The sequence below is a fragment of the Nuphar pumila genome, unplaced genomic scaffold (genome assembly GCF_984573655.1).
Source record: "Nuphar pumila unplaced genomic scaffold, dmNupPumi1.hap1.1 HAP1_SCAFFOLD_605, whole genome shotgun sequence".
NCBI lineage: Eukaryota > Viridiplantae > Streptophyta > Magnoliopsida > Nymphaeales > Nymphaeaceae > Nuphar > Nuphar pumila.
In genome coordinates, this window is record NW_028323413.1 from 32246 (window position 1) to 50891 (window position 18646).

An 18646-nucleotide genomic window follows, 5' to 3' on the forward strand; every position below is an offset into this window, starting at 1 on the left:
AACAATGCTGCGCCATCATCGGTTTCGACCCCCACTTTTGTCCCCGAAAGTCATGCTTTTTTGGGCATCTGGGTTCGAAAAACCAGAGGGTCTAGCGGAGCTTTGACACCGAGCTGCGAGGCGCACCCGTGTGGTGGATCCTGCTTGAAGCGAAGGGTCAGGGAGGCCTCGGCCAAGCCTGCCTGCCCTGACGCTGCCCCATGTGAAGAGCTCGCCGCATTCATTTATGACAGCGCAGTGAGTCGGCCCTGCTGACAGCGCCACCACCCTCTCATGCTTCATGCCTGGCACCATCCTCGGTGCAACGACATACGCCAAGTTTGACATGCCACATTGGCCCTGCGCGAATGTTGACGTTTGACCACTCGACGGCAGCTCTTTGCTAGATGGAACGATTTGCGGGTCCAGATGCCCAGGAATGTTTGAAATTCGGGGCAGAAGCGAGGGTCAAACCCCGTTCTGAAGAAATCTGTTTCTGGTGCGCTTTCCCGCATAGGATGGTCCAATGATGTAATGATGCTTTATCATTTTACAACGCTACCAGGCTATGAGATGAGTGAGTTGCAGAAAAGGTGCATTTTGATGATGAGCTCATATTCATATCTTCACACCGTCTGCACATCGTCATGGATGCAGTCACTCCAGTATTGACTTTGAGGTGCACGCTTTGTCCATGCCTCGGGGAAAGCTTGCCACCCCACTGAAATGCCATTAGTCAGGAGCCTGTTGATGTCCTTCTTTGCTCACCGGCAGCGGAGCAGTCATGCTTTAGAACCTCACACTTCCAAGCACAGCTTGGCACATCACTCCTGCCATATGAATACTGCATTTCCTTGGAAAAGGCACGTGCGTGTGGGGTTCAGCGTTTTGCGAGACCGTGTGATTGTGCGAGTCCATATGCCCAAGAATGCATGAATTTGTGGGACGAAATTGCGGTTGCGACCCAACCGGCAAAGCACTGGCGTGGTTGACCATGATAGAGCTCTGCCCACACATCTAAGATTATGGACGCATACAGCCAGTTGCAAGCCACTCATCCTCAATAAGCTTGCTTGCAAATACATGCGGGCGCGTTGTCTGGACCGGATCTGCAACGACCATGTCTATTTTGCGATAGTGAGTTCACCTGCAGGTTGCATCCCCATGCCACAACACCCGTGCCTTCAAGCGCTGCCAGGGTGTATCCTTGTCCACACTGAACTCGGCGAGCCTTCCAACCCTCCTGTAGCTGCCATCGCTGCACCCGAACGCCCTCAGAGTTTGACTCGGACCAGTCAAACTGCATTGAAAGCAACAAACGAACCTTCTCAGCCATCGTGCAACGCTTATCCCAGCAGCCTTGTAAGTATATTTAGTCGCAAAATTGGAGCGCGTATGGCACAGGGCGGCAATTCTTCCCTCGTTTCAAAGCAAGGAGAGCCGTTGAAATGCTTTATTCTCTGAGATGGCCCATGCAGAGCCTCAATCATGCAAGTATATCATTTTTCAGGGGATTGTGACGATTGGAGAATGCCTTGAAAGACCTGGGGGGTATGTCCATGATAATGGTGTTCACACAAAATGCCAGCCACCTGACATATTCAGCAGGCGATGTTGGAAACGTTAGCTAGCAGCCAGTCTTAATCTGACGACAGTCAGTAGCACCTGCATCTTTGCACCAACCTCTCAACAAGTCATGCCAGTTCTGACAATTCAAAGGATTCAGTTCGAAACGAATTGTTTGTCGTGTCCTCGGAGCATGTCGTTGCGGCATGAAAGCATTACAGCTCACAAAAGGAAGAAGGTACACTCTTACAGCTGTAAGAGGCGGCACCTGTGCAGTCGATGTCCCAGCGTTCAAAGCTTTGAATAGCCCGATCGCAGCTGCATCAGGCATGACTAACCCTTCAGCTCGCTGGGTATCAAGGCCGGATGCAGATTTTGCAGGCAATGCAAGGCTGCCAGCCGCCATGCGAGCGCCCTCCAAACCCGGCGGTCTAGTCACCAGCCTACTCGCAGCTACCCCACGGCCAGGCACCTGCCCAGACTGCAGATCGCCGGCCCATTTGCTTGCACTGGCATCACTCTTGGACGGTGAGTTGTCAGCATCCTCGTCCGGCAGGTGGCTCATGAGCAGAACGGCCATCAACATGTCGTCGGTGTCAGCTGCCAGTTCATCAACACCAAATGCCTTGGAGTCGCACACACGGACCTCCCGGGAGATGCCTTCAGCAAGGTTTGAAAGATCTGCTACAGCCGATCGGCCAGCATCATTAGCCCCATTCACCCCCAGGTCACCGGAAGGTCTGGAAGCTAGTGAGGTTCCTCGAGCGCGAGCGCCTTTATCTGTGCGACCTGCATGCCCTGGCGTGTGCGTAGCGCCGGCAATTGTCCCTGATGGCCGGCCTTTGGGGTTGTCGAGAGTGGTTCTGAGCGATGCCGACACACTCATCTGCAGCGTCTGGAAGACAAATATGGCACCCGAGGCTGATGCAGCTGCGCCGTGGTGAGCGCCCGCGTCAGCGTCGACAAACTCAACGCCGTCTTGGACAAGCCAGGTGCGGCCGGTGACTCAGTGGCAGGGTGGGTGGCCAGTGCTAGCAGGGTGTGGTGGCCTGTGCCAGAGACGATTTGCCAGAGGGGCGCGTGTGAGACGGTTGTGGGAAGCTTCAGCGCCAGCTGCATCATCGGCCTTTCCATGTTGCTCAAGAACTGGTAGATACTTGAGATTCCTGCAATCTGGACCATCTTGCGGCCTCCTAGTAGCCTGCAGGGCCACCCCCACTGCTTGTAGAAGTGCCGGGATCAGTCGATTAAAACGAGCATTGAAAATGAGAGTGCATTTGAGTTGTAGTATGTCAACGCCCGCTGCCAACTGGCTGTGCTACCAGCGTTGGTTCTCTGGAGGATCAAGCTGGCTGTTTCTGTGGGCGGTGCTCACGACCTTTGTTCAGCGTTTCGCCAGATCCTGTAATTTGCGGGTTGCCTGAAAACGCATGGCCTTGGGGGGCACACATGGGGGTAGATCTCCAATGTGGCGAATCACTGAGTTTCCTGGCTGGAGGAGTTACTTTTGAAATGACTGTTTGCAGCCGATGATACCCTCTGTGTCTGAGAGGCAACCACACCAAGATTCAATGTAGCGCATCCTCCAAATGACGCGATGCTGGCGCTGTGCGGACCTTGTTGAGAATCAAGCATCCACAGCCGCTGATTTCAAGCCCCAACATGCCTGTAAATGTCCATCCTCTTCAACCTCTGACAGGGTAGTGTCGGTACGTCATTTCTCCAGGCATTGAGTCGCACCTGGTTTGCAGTTTATGAAAGGCGATTCGCCCTTGAATGGCATGCTTGTTGATGTGGGATCTCCAGGCCAGGATGCGCTGCATTGACCGAACCTTGATGTCAACTGCGTGCTCCTTTTCCGCGCGGAGAACCTCCGCTTGCTTTGCAGCTGTCTCTGCCAAAAAGTTGTCGATGATGGGCTGAAGCTTGGATTCCGACCTGGCATGTAAAGATCCCATAAGAACCATGCATTTAGTCTATACAAATATACACATGTCCATGTGGATGCGGTAGTGTTGCAAAAAGTTGCATTATCATCACACAAGGCGTTGTGTGGTCTCAGCTCTCGCAGCACACTTTCGTTTACTTGCCATGACAATAGTTCAACCAATGCCTTGCGCAAACTGTTTGGTTAGCTCGCCTGTCAAATGCCCTGGCTCTATCGATTCCGCACACTAAAGCCTCGACCGCGCTGCGCGCGTTCTCACGTCTGCAGAGCATAACCATGCTTACGTGTCCCTCAGCTGTGTCTGCAGGACAGGGGCTGTCCACATGATCAGCATTGGTGCAACGCCTTGTTCAGTGAGTACAGCACTGGGCCATGTGTGACATGGTAATTGGTTCACAAATGTGCACCAGCCAAAGCACACATGCATGTCTCGATGTGCGATGCATCTACAATACCACCGCATCAACATGGACATGGCAACTCCAAGAACAGCTACTTGGGAATCATGTCTAGCTCGAAAATGCCTGATATGAGGAAGATCTCGACATTCTTTGCAGCGCCGTTCCCGCTGGATTGAGCGCAGTCAAGCGGGGGGTTTCCAGGGTTCAAGTCAAGCTACAAACAAGCAGACGGCTCACGTGCATGTTTCTTGCAACCATGATGTGGTGTCAATAGTCCATATGGTGCCGATCGACCACTTGCGAGTGTCTGTCATGACCTTTCACATACCAATTAGCCCCCCTATGGCGTGTCGACCCTAGTGCACCGGCAACCCATCAAAATCACACTTGCTTGAATCAAACCACTCTCTCGTCCTCTAATAAAACTATTGCCTGGCGTCTGCGCTCACACAAAATAAACTATGAAGCCACAGACTTGGGAACATGGCTTGCAGGAATACGATGTACCTGAAGTGCACAGCCGCGATGTAACGGCAGTAGTTTGACCTTCTACAACACCATGTTGACCGTTGGTTGATCAACATGACAGTAGAGGCAGAGGCATACGAGTATGGCGCAGAGACTTGCTTTGTTCCGGTGGTGTCCATATAAAGCTGATAAAAGTCGCCAAAGTGTACGTCACCGACCACACTTGCTTTCTCTCGAAGCTTTGCAACCAATTCGGGTTCGTGAGCCAAACCCATGGCTTGCATGTATGAATCAAAGGTGCTGGGTGCAACTGCACTTGCTATCCATCCAGCGTCCCCTGCACAACACGCCCAAACCCTCAGTCACGCCCAGAGCCTGCCAGAAGCAGAAACAATGAAATAAATCAATTAGTCGGGAGTCACGCTATGTCCCCAATACATCAAGTCAAGTCAGCTCACAACAAAGCCAGCCGCCACCACTGCGCTTGAGATGTAGTCATGAATGCAATTGCCTGCAGATTCCATAGCAAGAAGCATGCTCTAGCCAGGCCTATACATACCTCAGCCATTTCAACAGATTGGTACATCTGAGGGCAAGCAGGCCCCATATGTCGAAACATCCGGGGCAATGCAGGACGTCTCGTGGGCTAAACATGCTAGACAATGCAGGGCGCTTCTATCTTTCTGGTGGGCGCCGTGTGCCCTGCTCAGAGCCACGAGGAATGTTTTGAAGGAGGTGGGATGTGCGGGTCCAGGGTCTCTGGTGTTTCTTGGTTTTACTGCGCACATGTGACTTGAAGTGTTTGAAGGTCTTGGACCACAAGGTAGGATACTGGCAACAAAATTGGAATCTCCGTTGAGAGTTGATCTCTCGTGTGTTTTGCTCGATGGCAGGAAAACACACGATAATTTGGATTGAATCGAAGTCAAACTCCGGTCTGGCAAAGCACTGGCCGCGGCTGATCCTTTCTAAAACCACAGCTTTGTCTCACACGTTTGACCGCACCTTTCACTCTCTTGCTTGCAAGCGCCGACTTCCCAACAACATCACCCCTCTTGTCTTGCAGGGTGGATTCAGAGCCATCGGAGTGGGTCTGGGCAACAGGCTGCTCATCGTGTGTGTCTCTTGCTGCTGGTGCTGCTGGGTCTGGTGATAGGAACGGTGGTGTTGGTGAGCTCGGCTCGGTCGTGGGGAAGTGCGTAGGAGGTGTGTTTGAAGCCGCAGGCAGGTTCAGAGATGGTCTGGGTCGCTGGCGACGAGAGTATGTGGCGTCCCGCTCATCCCAGCCTGTTCAGCAGTTCACAGATCGGTCAACTTGCTGGTTGACTGGCCCTGGCTTTGGCATTTGAGCATGGTCGAACCGAGCAGTCGTAAAAGTGCTACATCACAGAAGCGCTGAAGACATTAGCTACGCTTGATGCAGCCAGTGTTTCGCCAGGCGGAGTGATTTTCGGTTCAGATCCTTGAAGATACATGAACTTTGGGGGCAGAAATGGGGGTTAGAGAAAGTGGAGGAATGGATGCCCGTGAAGGACTGGATGCAGCGTGCACTGGAAATTCGCGACTTCAAGCACAAACTTTGTGGAGAACTCGCTAACGAGTCTGCTTGTGAGACTGCAACTACAGTCTCCATGTACTGCGATTCGGTTTTCCATTCTGCAGTTGCTCGGCAAGCTGGAGCACCATCTGCTGATGACAATTTCATGCATGAGTATGATTCTCAAGTAGGTATTGGAGTTGGAAACGTGTTACCAAGATGTAAGGCCTATCATAGAAGAATGCGAAGAGCATTCTGAGGTTTCAGGATCACAGGTATCGCAGTACCTTCCATGAGGGGCGGCAAGTCGGCCGTGTCGGGTCGACTGGACGGCAGCCCCAGCGCTACATCGCTCAGCATGCGACTCGTCAGGCCTGCTGCACTGCCGGGCCTGGCAGGGGGGCCTACACTCAGAGGCCGTGCGTTGCCCATGCTAGGGGATGTCCCCGGCCGCAGTGTGCGAGGACTGAAGCCTCGGGCCGCTGGCACCGCCTTCGCCCCACCTGCATATAAGCAGACCATCAAATATATAGACCAATCAATGACTCGGATTTCGCTCCATGTCGCCGGTGATGGGTGCGTACCTGAGGGGTTTCGACCTCGTGTCCGGGGGCAACCTGGGGAACAGGCAGTGCATCTGGTGTCACCGCGTTACACTCATTGCGTGAATGTGCATGTCCCGCCTTTCCATGAAACCTACTATGTAATAAGTGTGTCGCGTCATTACAAAAAAAGAAAAAGACAAAAGGGAACCTTGTACGCCAGCCTGAGTGGCTGGCGTGTATACCAGGCGAGACAATGCGAGCGTCATAGTCTCACGCCATTTGGCGTCGTGCTTCCACGAAAGTATGTCTCTGCGTCGCACATGGGAAAAAAAAAAAAAACAAGTAAACCAGCCCAAAAAGGCGGCGTTGGCAAGCCGTAAACAGCGCTGATCTCGCGCCTGAATGGAGGGATGCAGCATCCCTGCAGGAAGACACAACTGCGGAGGCTAATGGAACGCCGAATTAATGAGGTGACACATGACATGTCGAATCCTCACACCTGCTGCAGGGTAGGCACCAACCCCTTCAACGTCCAGCACGCCAGTGGTCCTCCCACCGCGCTGCTGATCGGTGCCGTACAGTTCCACCTCCGCGCTTCCGACAAATGAGTTGACCTCGATGATGTCCAAACTGCTGGTGAAGGCGCCGCTGCTTGGACGCAGACCCTGTTTCGGGGGACGGAGAGCCTCTTGCCACGCATCAGACCCATCTGTCAATGACTGGGTGTCTGGCGTGCCCGCTTTACGGCTGTCGGTGCCCTGCGACCTCAGTTCCAGGGCCCCCTCCATTGGCATACTGCGTCTTGGCAGCGGAAGGCTCTGGTGTGTGCTCTTTCCGTCGCTTTCGCTGCGGTCTAGGGGGAGCTTTGCTGGGGTTGTGTCGTTTGCGGGATCGCACTCTAGGGTTGGTATTGGATTTATCACTCTCGCGGGACGAGCTGTCTCCATTGTTTTCGGTGACACGATTGAGCTCTGGAAGCTGTTTTGAGCGCTTAGATTGCTTGGAGTTCCTGAAAGACGTGGCGGGCCTGAAGGAGGCCTGGGAGGCCTGGCATTCTGGTCAGTAACGCTGAGGGTTCTAAGGATGGGTTCGGCTGCAGATGAGCGTGGTTGGGTCCTTTGGAAGGGAGTCAACGAGGAAGGACCGTCTTGAGCCTCGCCTGAGCTCCGCGTCGAACTGTGGGCTCTGGATGGAAGAGTGCTGTGGGACGCACTTGAGCTGGGGGGCTGACCGAAGTGCACACGTGAAGTGCCTGGAAGCAGCGCACCATTTGCATTGGCGTGATGTGAATGTTGGTTATCGATGGTTGGATCAACGCCGTGTTGTGTGGGCATGAGAGAAAACCTTTCTTCAAACTCAGCCCGGTGTCCCTTGCTCTCGCTGGCATCTCCGTCGTACGTGTCTGAAGCGCTGCTGCTGTGCGATTTGGCATGGTCGACATCGTCGCAATTCTGCTGTTCGCTAGCGTGACTGCCTGAACGGGACGCCATGACGCTTCGTCCCGGTGGAAGGACTTCCATGCCGTCAGGGTCGTGTTGCAAAGACGCTGCAAAACTCCCCTGGGCGGCAAGCATGGCTTGTGCTGTAGCAGAAAGGCGCCTTTCGCGCCTGGGGAGAGTTGCATTCTCAACACCAGCCTTGACGTCCATCAAAGTGTCAACGAAGCAGCGAGGGAGCTAGCCATGTGTGATTTTCGTCTGGATCTGCGCCATGCCATGAAGTCTTTAGTTTCGTTTCTTTATCAGCTTGCAACGAGGGACTGGCATTGCCATTCGCCACTGACGGAAGGTAAGGGAACGTCCGGACAAAAACATCGAATAAATCACAGCTAAACTCACAGTGTGGAGACATTGTAGGTTCGGCGACGGCAGTGTTTTGTACGTGAGCCATGTGTCGTGGGTGCAATCAGCCTGTAGCTGCGACATTAAACTCATCTGCGGTGCTGTAACGAAGCAGGGACATGATGTGATTCCGTAAATATTTTTCTGTCTGATGAGAAACTTATACACGCTTCACCCATAGCATTTCTGTGACTAAGTGCCCTTGGCTGCACCCTTTGGTACAACACTGGATGCCAAACAACGTGGCATACAAGCATGATGCCTGTAGACTGTTGTGAGTACACATACTTACTTGACAATTGCATATATGCGTATACTCATGCCCGAAGCCCAGATTATGGAACATATCGACATACTAGCCAGAAGTCCTGCTAGCAGTATCAAAAATGCGCACCTGGCATGCTTACGAGCATTTGATGCAGAAGGTAGAGTGAGCTTGTTTTCAATCCATTATTCTACCTTTGAGAGTGCTGAAGACGCAGCAGACGACATGCATTGCAGAAGAGATGCCCCGTTGCAGTGACAATGCATTGGACAGTGTCGCACTCAAGGCTTTCCGTAAGGCTATGCAAGAGCACCCACAACATGACATAATGATTCCCACGCACAAATCCACACCAGCACGGCCCGTTTCATACAGCATGTGTCCAAAGACACAAATCGCTCGCCGCAGATATCAGAGGATCCATACGCCTTGATCTCACTGTCAACAAGGGCTTCAAGGTACGGGGAGATGACACAGCCTGCACAAAAAGTACGAGACCTGATATGCCACCAGTCATTTGCGAGGGCTACCAGCAGCTGTTCGGGCTTGTGCATGTTTTGGGGCTTGCAAGTGTTCGTGGCCTCACGGAATATACAACATCCACGCAAGACAAGTGGCAGGCAGCGGTTTGAATTTGAGGCGACGTGCCTGGAGGGGTTTGTACCAAAGGGGGTTCAGCCTCATGCCCCTGGGGAAGGCATGTAGCATGGCGGTGCCCAATTTTGGTGCATCAATGCATCGAATCTGTGTCAGCATTCCAGTCACACACGACACCAGTCGGGCCCATACATTCCACAGAGAGACAGAATCACCACATCTCATGTTTATTCGCGACCTGACACACACTTGCTATGAATGAAGAACAAAGTACAGTGATTCCGGGATACAAGAAAACGAACTCATTTGTGCTCTATGGATGATACTTGCTGTGTCGCCGACGCTGGCACCGACGCCTTGGCGCCAAAGCCGGAGGTGTCGCTTGTTGTCGTTTGAGACGGGGGGCCGAAGGCCCCTGTCGCGCCTCCTGTGTTTTGGGCGTACGCATTGCAACCACGTCAGGGATCGGCTCGCGGACGACCTTTAGGATTAGGTGCTACAAGGGCTGCAAGCTGATTATTCAGGCCCAAGGTCTTTTGATCGGGTTAAAACGTACAAGAAAGGTTAGAAAATTGTACAACTGGTTGGAGACTACTTTAAATAGTTCATAGCGGCGCTGATGCCGGCACTGACGCCTCGAGCTCTGACGCCGGGGCCGATGCCTCGTATAGATGAATAAATCAGTCCGGAATCACGCAGGCCCCTAGCGGCACAGGACGCGACGGATACGTACCCATGGGGCTTCGGCCTCATGCCGTTTTGGGCGTCACCTGGCGTTGCGACAAGTATGTTATCTGTTCGTGGTGTCACAGAATTTCGTTGTAGTTGCGCCAGGGAAAGGATGTCATCAAGACATCCCGTTTGTCTGCAAAACTCATCGCAGGAGTCCAGACGGTGTGGCTTTGTGCCACAAGTGCTGGGGGGCCACCGAACATGTTCCCTGAGCCTTTGCACTAAAGGGATGGTGAGTTGTAGGTTGCAAGTTTCTAACAAGGAATGATTTCATTTTTGCCATTGTTTCTCTTGTCATTCTTTCAATCTTACTACTTAACTATCCCCTAGATGTTCCCACACCAAACCAATGAGCGCAATGGAGTTTGCCGCAAGTGTGCAGGGCTCTGGCTCAACTGTGAAATGCCGGCACAGCTGATATAAGGAAAACTGAGGGCCTTGATTAACCTCTTCCCAGATCGCCTTTGCTTTGGGACAGCTCACTGGCCTGTCTTTCCAGCATTGTCATGAGTGATCACCTGCCGCAATGTTACACGCAATCCATGATGTGGGGCCATCCTTATGAGAAAGAAGCATTTTCTTGTGTGAAAGTATCCCTGTACTGTCTCGTGCCGTTCTCAGACTAGCGGATGTACACATGTGGGAAGCACATCTGCAAGGTGATGCAGTGCTCACAACTAAGCCCTCGGAGCCCGCGAGCATCATCTGCTGTTTTTATGATGATAATATGCACCTTCATTCTGGCTTGAACCCCTGGGAATCCTCAGCGCATGAAGGAGCCAGCACCCTGCGATAAGAGGAGGCATGACGCAGATGGTGCTTGTGTCGGGTTCTTGCTCCACATCGGAGTTAGCAAACCAAATATGGAGAGTGCCTCGAACACTAAGTCCGATATCTCGACCTCTGAATGTGGTTTCGCATAATGTATGTGCAACACAGGACAGGCGTCACCTTGCCTGAGTCCCACATCAGCCACGCTCGCATACAGATTCTCTGACGCGGGTGTAAGTTGATCGATACATTGACGTGATTGATAGACTGCTGGTTTGCTTTCGTGTTCATCTTCGAACTGGCCACTTGCGCGGCCGTTCGCTTCCTAGCCGACCATATGTTGTACAGGCTCACCGCGCTTCAGCAAATAAGTTGAAATATCAAAGCGACCATGTGTCTGGAAGGAAGCCACGCCACAGGAAGAAGATACAAGAAACTATGCTGACGCAGAGACCGGCGAAGGATGCTTGTCTACACTGGCAATACTACTACACAGTGTTTAATCAGTGCACCAGACCCATCTCACATGTCGATGAACCTGGCCAAGTATTCCGCGTGAAGCCTCGTGGCGAACCGAAACAGCATGATGACGTAATGAACTATTGCTCGACAGCAAGCCGCGTTTTTGAGCCTCGTCATATCAGACCTGCTAGAAGTTACGATGACTCCAGGAAAATTTTCGGTCAAGACGGCCCAGAACGTTCCATTCGCTTCAAGCCCGTTTGGACACACAGTCGACAACAGGTGTGCAGCTTATTTCTGGTGTGATAGCGGATTGAGTTGTTGTTTGCCACATCATTACTTCGATTCGCAGACTCCCAGCCGGTAAGCATCGTGCTGCAACTCGTGCAGTCAGGGCTGGACCTCTCGCGTGCACTCGTTCGTGTATCCGCACCTCTCTCGTTATCAATATATTCATAATCTGCTACAATGTTTGGGGGCTTTCCATTTGGGGGCATGGGGGGCATGGGCGGTATGCCTGGTATGCCTGGTTTTGAAGGCATGCCAGGCAAGTCGGAGCCCATGAATAATACACGGTATTACGAAGTGCTCGGTGTGGACAAGAACGCATCAGATCAAGAAATCAAGAAGGCTCATAGGAAACTGGCTCTGAAGCTCCATCCTGACAAAGGTACGTGCATGCCAAAAAACGGCTGGTGTTGTGGCCATGTTCGAGGTGCACGCATGGAGCTGGTACAAGTTCTTCAACATTTCACATTAGAGAGCGTTTTGCAGGTGGTGACCCTGAAGCCTTCAAAGTAATTAACGAGGCGTACGACGTCTTGAAGGATCCCAAGAAGAAAGAAATTTATGACCAGGTAAGTGTGCTGTTTACGCAAGTTGCACTTGCAAGATGACAAATGTGAGACTTTTGATGTGTTAATTGTTGCCGGCTTGTTCTCTGCCGTTCAGCCTTGCCGCCTCGAGTTCTCGCAGTGTGGCAAGCGCCATTTTCCAGCTCAGGCAAGGTTGCGTGCCTGCCTGCACCCCACGGCGTGCGCTTGTAGTGAATGTGTAAACTGCCCAGATTGTATGTCCCAAGCCGCATGGTACTCTAGTGTCTGTTGCCGCCCGTTGCATGCGGTTCTCAGTCGCCATTGGCGTCACTGCGAAGCTAAGTTCTGGCGAGTAGCGTGCTTTAGGGCACTGGCATTGACAGCGCATTAGTGCGTCGATGTTGCTAATGCAGCCCTCAACATCGGGAATGTCGGCTTGCAAATCCATGCAGCTTCTCTGTGCTCTCAAGGATGTGGTCTCCGTTGCCATCCGAGAGGTTGGCATTTCCCAGAACTACACCCTGGAGCATTGCCAGCCTTATTCTGGCACAACACACCAGGTGCAGGCAAGAAAGTGTCATGTGAGCTCCTTCGCTCTTGAGGTTGACGAAAGTGGTGCAGTACGGAGAGGATGCACTGAAGGAGGGTGTGCCAAGTGGAGGCAGTGGTATGGGCGACATCTTTGACCTTTTCAGCGGCGGAGGTCGGAGACAGCCAGCTGGGCCCAAGAAGGGTGAAGACGTTGTTCACAGGTTGAATGTCACTCTCAAGGAGCTGTACCAAGGAACTGTCAGGTGAGAGGCTGTACTTTTTGTTCTGAGCGCGTGGTTTGCGAGTTGCAAATGCAAGTGCATCCAGTGCATCTATGCGTTCGCGGTGAGCATGCCATAGCCTTATGTGCTCATAGCCTGGCTAAGAATGCCTGTTATTGTAAGCCTTGATTGATTTAGAACCATGGTGCCGGAACATCTGTGCATATGGTTGCATGCAGCCAGATGATGTGTGATGCACGTGACAATGCGGCCTGGGCTGTGTCTCCATGATACTACAGATACAGTAATGCTGGTAGCCCCGACAGTGCAAGATATCAGAGCATGGTAGGAGCACGGTTTGAACAGAGTCCAGCAGTGTGGCCTAAGCCCGGACAATGCGTGAATTTTGGCCATGAATGCATGTGCTCTATGATCTCACTTTGAAGATCGGTTGTAGGAAACTCTCATTGTCAAGGCAGATTGCTTGTCCCAAGTGTGACGGGCATGGCACCAAGTCCGGAAAGACGTACGAGTGCCAAAAGTGCCACGGCAGTGGTGTGGAGACGATTGTCCGCCAAATCGGCCCGGGCATGCTCTCGCAGATGCAGCGCCCATGCTCGACATGCAGTGGCAAGGGCACTTCCATTCCTCCTGGTACGCACCTCGACTGCCGCCTAGCCTATCACTTATAGGGTAACGCGCGCTGCCATCGATACGCATGAGCATGTTCCTTTCGGTCGATGCTGGGTGTTTATCGGCAATTGCATCGAGTGCTTTCCATTGTTGTGAGCCTACCTGCTGGAAAGCACATTGAGCTATCTGGGAAGCAATCACTGCTATCACTGACCCCCGCTTTCAACATGCTCTATCTTGGTCCTGACATCACCAGCGTTTTCCAGCTTCTTTAGAATCAACGCTACCCGTGTTTCCGCTTTCTATGATACTGATCTGCAGCTGCATTCGGCTATGCCCTAATGTATGAATGCCTGTACGTGATGTCACCAACCGGGGCTCAACTCGAAATTCAAGTGCACCAACGTTCTGGTGTGCAGCTGGCATTTGCTCTGGCGTCTGGTGACCATGTGCTTGTGGAAGTTCGAACCAGCGTCCGCCAAATGTGAACTCTGAACCGATCATCCTCGCATCGTGTTTGCAGGTGACAAGTGCAACAGCTGCAGCGGCAAGGGGCTGATCCCGGAGAAGAAGGTATTCGAGGTGCACGTGGAGCCGGGCATGCGCCACGGGCACAAGATCGTTCTCAGGGGTGAGGCGGGCCTTTCAGAGCCTGGGTCCCTGCCCGGCAACGTAGTGTTCGTAGTCACCGAAGCCGACGACGCTGATTTCAAGCGCAAGGGCACCGACCTCATCCTGCAGAGCTACCCGCTCAGCCTCCGCCAAGCGCTGTGCGACTCTGAGTTTCATGTGCGCCACCTCGACGGTCGCATCATCACCGTCAAGCGCGACCCCGGTGTCCCTCTCACCCCCAACCATTGGATCCGCGTCAACGACGAAGGTATGCCGCAGCACGGACGCCCCTTCCTCAAGGGCAATCTCTACATCAGCTTCGACATCAAGATGCCATCGTTTTTGGATGAGGTGACCCGGTCGCAGCTCTCCGCGCTGCTGCCGTCGGACGATGAGGAGCCGATGGACACGGATGAAGCGGAGGAGTGCCGTATGGACACCATCGGGGACACCGAGGCCATGCAGAAAGAGCTCGAGGCCCGGTTCCACCACTTCAAGAACCAGGGGCAAGCTGCTTATGACTCTGACAGCGATGATGAGCACCAGGGCGGCCGCGGCCAGCGTGTGCAGTGCGCACAGCAGTAGAGCTCGTTGCGCTCTGTTGCAGTGTGCTTGCGCGTGAGGCCGCGATAGGGGAATGTACCCGATGTGCAGCAGATTTTCAGAGGGCAGAGTGGTCGCTTGCTACATGTCCTTGCACACTTGAGTTCTGGGGCGCTGGCCGCTGGTCCTGATGGCTTTGACTGAACCCGTCATGTTTGCTGATGAGGCCGACCTTCTGGTGGAGTGCCCTGCTTCATTACACGCCATGGTTTTGTGATGGCTGTAAGATTGCTGCATTATAGTGGCTAATCGCCACAGCATGATTGCAGTATGATACTGGAGTGTGACACTCCACGACATCAGCCATTGCTAAAGAGTCGAAGATACGCTCGTTTTAGCTAACAAAAATACAATGCATTGATGTTTAAACAAGGTTGTGACACAGCACTCATACACTCACTGCTACATTTCGTGTATGGATGTGCATGTGTGATCAAGTTGATTGTGCACGATGCACGTTCCTGCAAGGATTTGCTATGTGTCAGAAGCAAGCCAAGATCTGTTCATTCTCAGCCATCATGAGTTGGGGGACCTATTGGCTACAAGTTGCTTATCCGTGTCATCTTGAGGCATAGTTAGACCATTTCTACTTCATGCTCAGCATGGTGAGGAATCAAATGACACACAAACAGATGACATCCATCCGGCTTTGCTCAAACCTTTGCAGTCTGCAGAGTCAAGCAGTGAATGCACCTGCTGGGCATCAGTCACAACAAGACAGCAAGCTCCATACAGCCAAGATGGCACAAATGTTTAGAAGTGAGTGCAGCCAACAACTCAATGGATGAAACAGCGTGAGTGGTGTCTTCTGCCACCCACAATATAATACTCTGCGCATAAAAGTCACATGAAACCCCGAATCTCGTTTAACATGCAAGTCCAAGGTCAGCAGCCTTCTTCTTGGGGGTGGCTGGGGCCTTCCGGACATGGGTGTATGCTGCGTCAAGCTTACCACAGGAGGCAGCGACGAAGCCAAGGAAGGGGGGTGAGGGCTTGAGAGGCCGGGACTTAAACTCTGGGTGGTACTGCACAGCCAAGAAAAAGGGGTGCTCCGAAACTGGCAACTCGATAATCTCCATGCGTTCCCCTGTGACATCCTTTCCGACAAAGCGCAGCCCCGCTTGCTCGAGTTCGGGAACCATTGCAGGGTTCACCTCATAGCTGCAAGGGCACACTGACCATGAGATGACTGACACACACTCCGAAGTGCAGGTGTGATGCCGACCAGCGCACCATTGTGGAGGAGCAAAACATGCAACCCATTATGTGGTAGACCATGACAGGAGCACTCTTGACTTGCAGCGATTGTGTTGACTGTAAAATCCTGATTCACATTCCACTCGTTTGCTGCGTCTAGTGATAAGAAACAGCAACATCATGTGCAGTCGTGGAAAGCGTTGTGATCGGAAATGCAATCTCCCCGCCATCGAATTGGGAATCCTCAGACTCAGGGTATTCAAGCTGCCCAACTCAATGTCAATGCATGAGAACATAAAGTGCGAAAGAACGAGACACCTTCGACACACGGCCAAGGGCACTACCACATCACCCGCAATGCTTCACACACCTGTCAACTGTTCACACAACTGTCAACTTTTGATGACATTGCCAAGTACCAAGTCTTTGAAGTTGATATCTTTACGACAGTCACGCCGTTGTCTGCGCTCTGGTTCAAGACGTACAGGTCGTCGGCATAGACGAATGGCTTTCCGGTTACCGCCCCACTGACAAGGAGAGATTGTTACCAAGCGATCAGATGCTAGGCACTCGTGCAACAACGCTTCTCAGCTGACACACACCATCCGGCACAGGATCGCACCGGTGCCTGTGTCGTTCGTTGATCAGTTTGTCCGTCGGGTGGTACAAGTGCCCCGCGTGTGAGTCAGCGTCCTGCAACACAGTTGCACGCACCCCAAGACGCATCGTGCCACCCATGTGGGTCGTCGAACCCTCAGGCATGAAGATGATGACTGGGTGGCGGCACTGAGGCTCCAGCTCGGTGCTGTTTGCCTCCTCCTTGCCCACAACGTTACGCGCAAACTCGATCACAGCGACCTGCATGCCGAGGCAGATGCCCAGGTAGGGTTTCTTGTGCACACGCGCGTAGTTTGCCGCCGCGATCTTGCCCTCGACGCCTCGGTTGCCAAAGCCGCCTGGCACGAGCACTCCATCCGCTTCTTTCAGCGTCTGCCACGCGGTCTGGCTCCTCTCTGAGTCCTCCTCTTCACTCTGCTGGCACGAAACGGTGTTGGTTGATCGGCAGTACTCGCTTGCGTCAAGCATCCTTATATCGCTCTACGCGTCAGATTAGCAGCTTACAGCGAGCTGAGCACGAGAAGAGTGGTACGTGTCTCAATTTTGCTGCAAGAGCGACCTGGAACGGTAGAAAGTTGTTGTCTTCTTGGAGGACAGGTCATGCACATGTATGTGGAATGCAAGTACTCAGAGGCATTGTTGGTGATTACTCACAGGCATTGTTGGTGACGGTAAGGCATGCTTTGCTACAACATGTCTGAGTGTGATATGCAGTACAGTCACTGAACTACAGTGACAGCATCCCAGACGACAAGGCAAACCAGTGATAGATACGGTTCCCCACATCGCCCAGATCCATAGCCACATGTAAATTCAGTGCTTCGCCAGAATAGTATTCGACCCCTGTTTCTGTCCAAGTAGGCTATACAAAGTTGGGTTTACGAACCCGCAAATTCAGATGATCTGTCGAAACACTGTGTACATTGAAGCATCACACCTCGGGTTCAAGGTCGGCTGCTTCAACCCACTTGATGATCAGCTTCCGTCGCATGGCAAGGCAAGCGTGTTGAAGCGCCTTAATCACCGATAGATAGGCATCTGCGAGGTGAGTGTACTTTCCAATAACTGCGATGGTCACGGACTCGGTCAAACTGTCCCACCGGTCAGCAAGCTTGGTCTTCCACTGCACCATGTCGATGGAGTGATACCCAGTCAGGCCCAGGCAGTTGCAGATCGTTACGTGAGCCTTCTGATCCAGCATCATGATGGGTACCTGCCAGATGTTGGACACGTCGTGCATGGTCAGCACGCTGTCTGGGGGCACCTGGCAAAAGAGGGCTAGCTTGTCCCGTGTTGCATCTTCCAAGGGTTCGCTGCTTCTGCATGCCAGCATGTGTGGTTGCAGCCCAAGCGAACGGAGCACCTGCATTTTAAAATGACACTTAAGGACTGTGTGCTGCTCATTGCTATTATTGCAAGGGAGAATATCTCGAGATAGTGCATCGATCACAAAGCCTGCAAGTGGGTGTGAGTTACAGAGAGTGGCTGATGCCATGGACTGTCTCATATGATAGATTCAGTCACAAACACATATGTGTGTATATGCTACCAAATCTATCATCGTTTGTCATACGTGAGAAGTGCAGTTGTTTGCTGTTGAGGGGTGGCTCATGAGCAGCCGTAGTGCATGTTGCACAATCCTTGTGTCAAGCACCATCACCAGATGGCAAAGCTCAAGAAATCATATATAAAAGGATTCTGAGAGGTTGCCGGCGTTGTTTGCGTGGGCTTCATGTAGTTTTGAAGATTAGATGCCCTTGGGAAACCCAAATCCCATCAAAGCTGTGCATGCTGATCCACGCTCAGGTTCAAACAGAAACATCAAGGGTAGCCTGAATTGCTGATATGATGTCGAGCATGCCATTTGGTGAAGCATGAGTGGTTTTCGCACCTGCACACTATGCTGTGTTGGCTTTGTCTTCTGCTCCCAACTGCTCCAAGGACAGGGACCAAGCTGACGTGAATGACGACCATATTCTTTGGACCGATGCGAAACTGGAATTGCCTGAGGGCTTCGACGAAAGGCATGCTCTCAATGTCTCCAACGGTGCCTCCAAGCTCAATGACACACACTGTCGGCATCCTGTCAGTACCATCCACGGGAACGTGGCCCACTCGCTCAATCCAGTCTTGTATCTCGTCCGTGATGTGCGGCACAACTTGAACAGTCTTGCCGAGGTAGTCCCCTCGACGCTCTCTCTCTATAACGTTTGCATATACCTTGCCAGTCGTCAAGTTGTTGTTCTTTGTCAGGGTGAGGTCCACAAAGCGCTCGTAGTTTCCAAGGTCCAGGTCCGCCTCACC

The 18646-nt window shown here is 52.5% G+C and overlaps 1 protein-coding gene and 1 pseudogene across 1 annotated transcript; one reads left to right on the forward strand and one right to left on the reverse strand.

Moving 5' to 3' along the window:
* Positions 1–11657: 11657 nt before the first annotated feature.
* LOC149809996 (chaperone protein dnaJ 3-like) lies at positions 11658–14509 on the forward strand. Its single transcript, XM_089994485.1, has 6 exons — positions 11658–11782; positions 11887–11969; positions 12549–12721; positions 13137–13333; positions 13634–13753; positions 13836–14509. The coding sequence occupies exons 1-6, from the start codon at positions 11674–11676 to the stop codon at positions 14507–14509; spliced, it is 1356 nt and encodes a 451-aa protein (XP_089850611.1). The 5' UTR covers positions 11658–11673.
* Positions 14510–15393: 884 nt separating this feature from the next.
* Positions 15394–18643, reverse strand: LOC149809997 (uncharacterized; annotated as a pseudogene).
* Between the last annotated feature and the right edge of the window lie 3 nt (positions 18644–18646).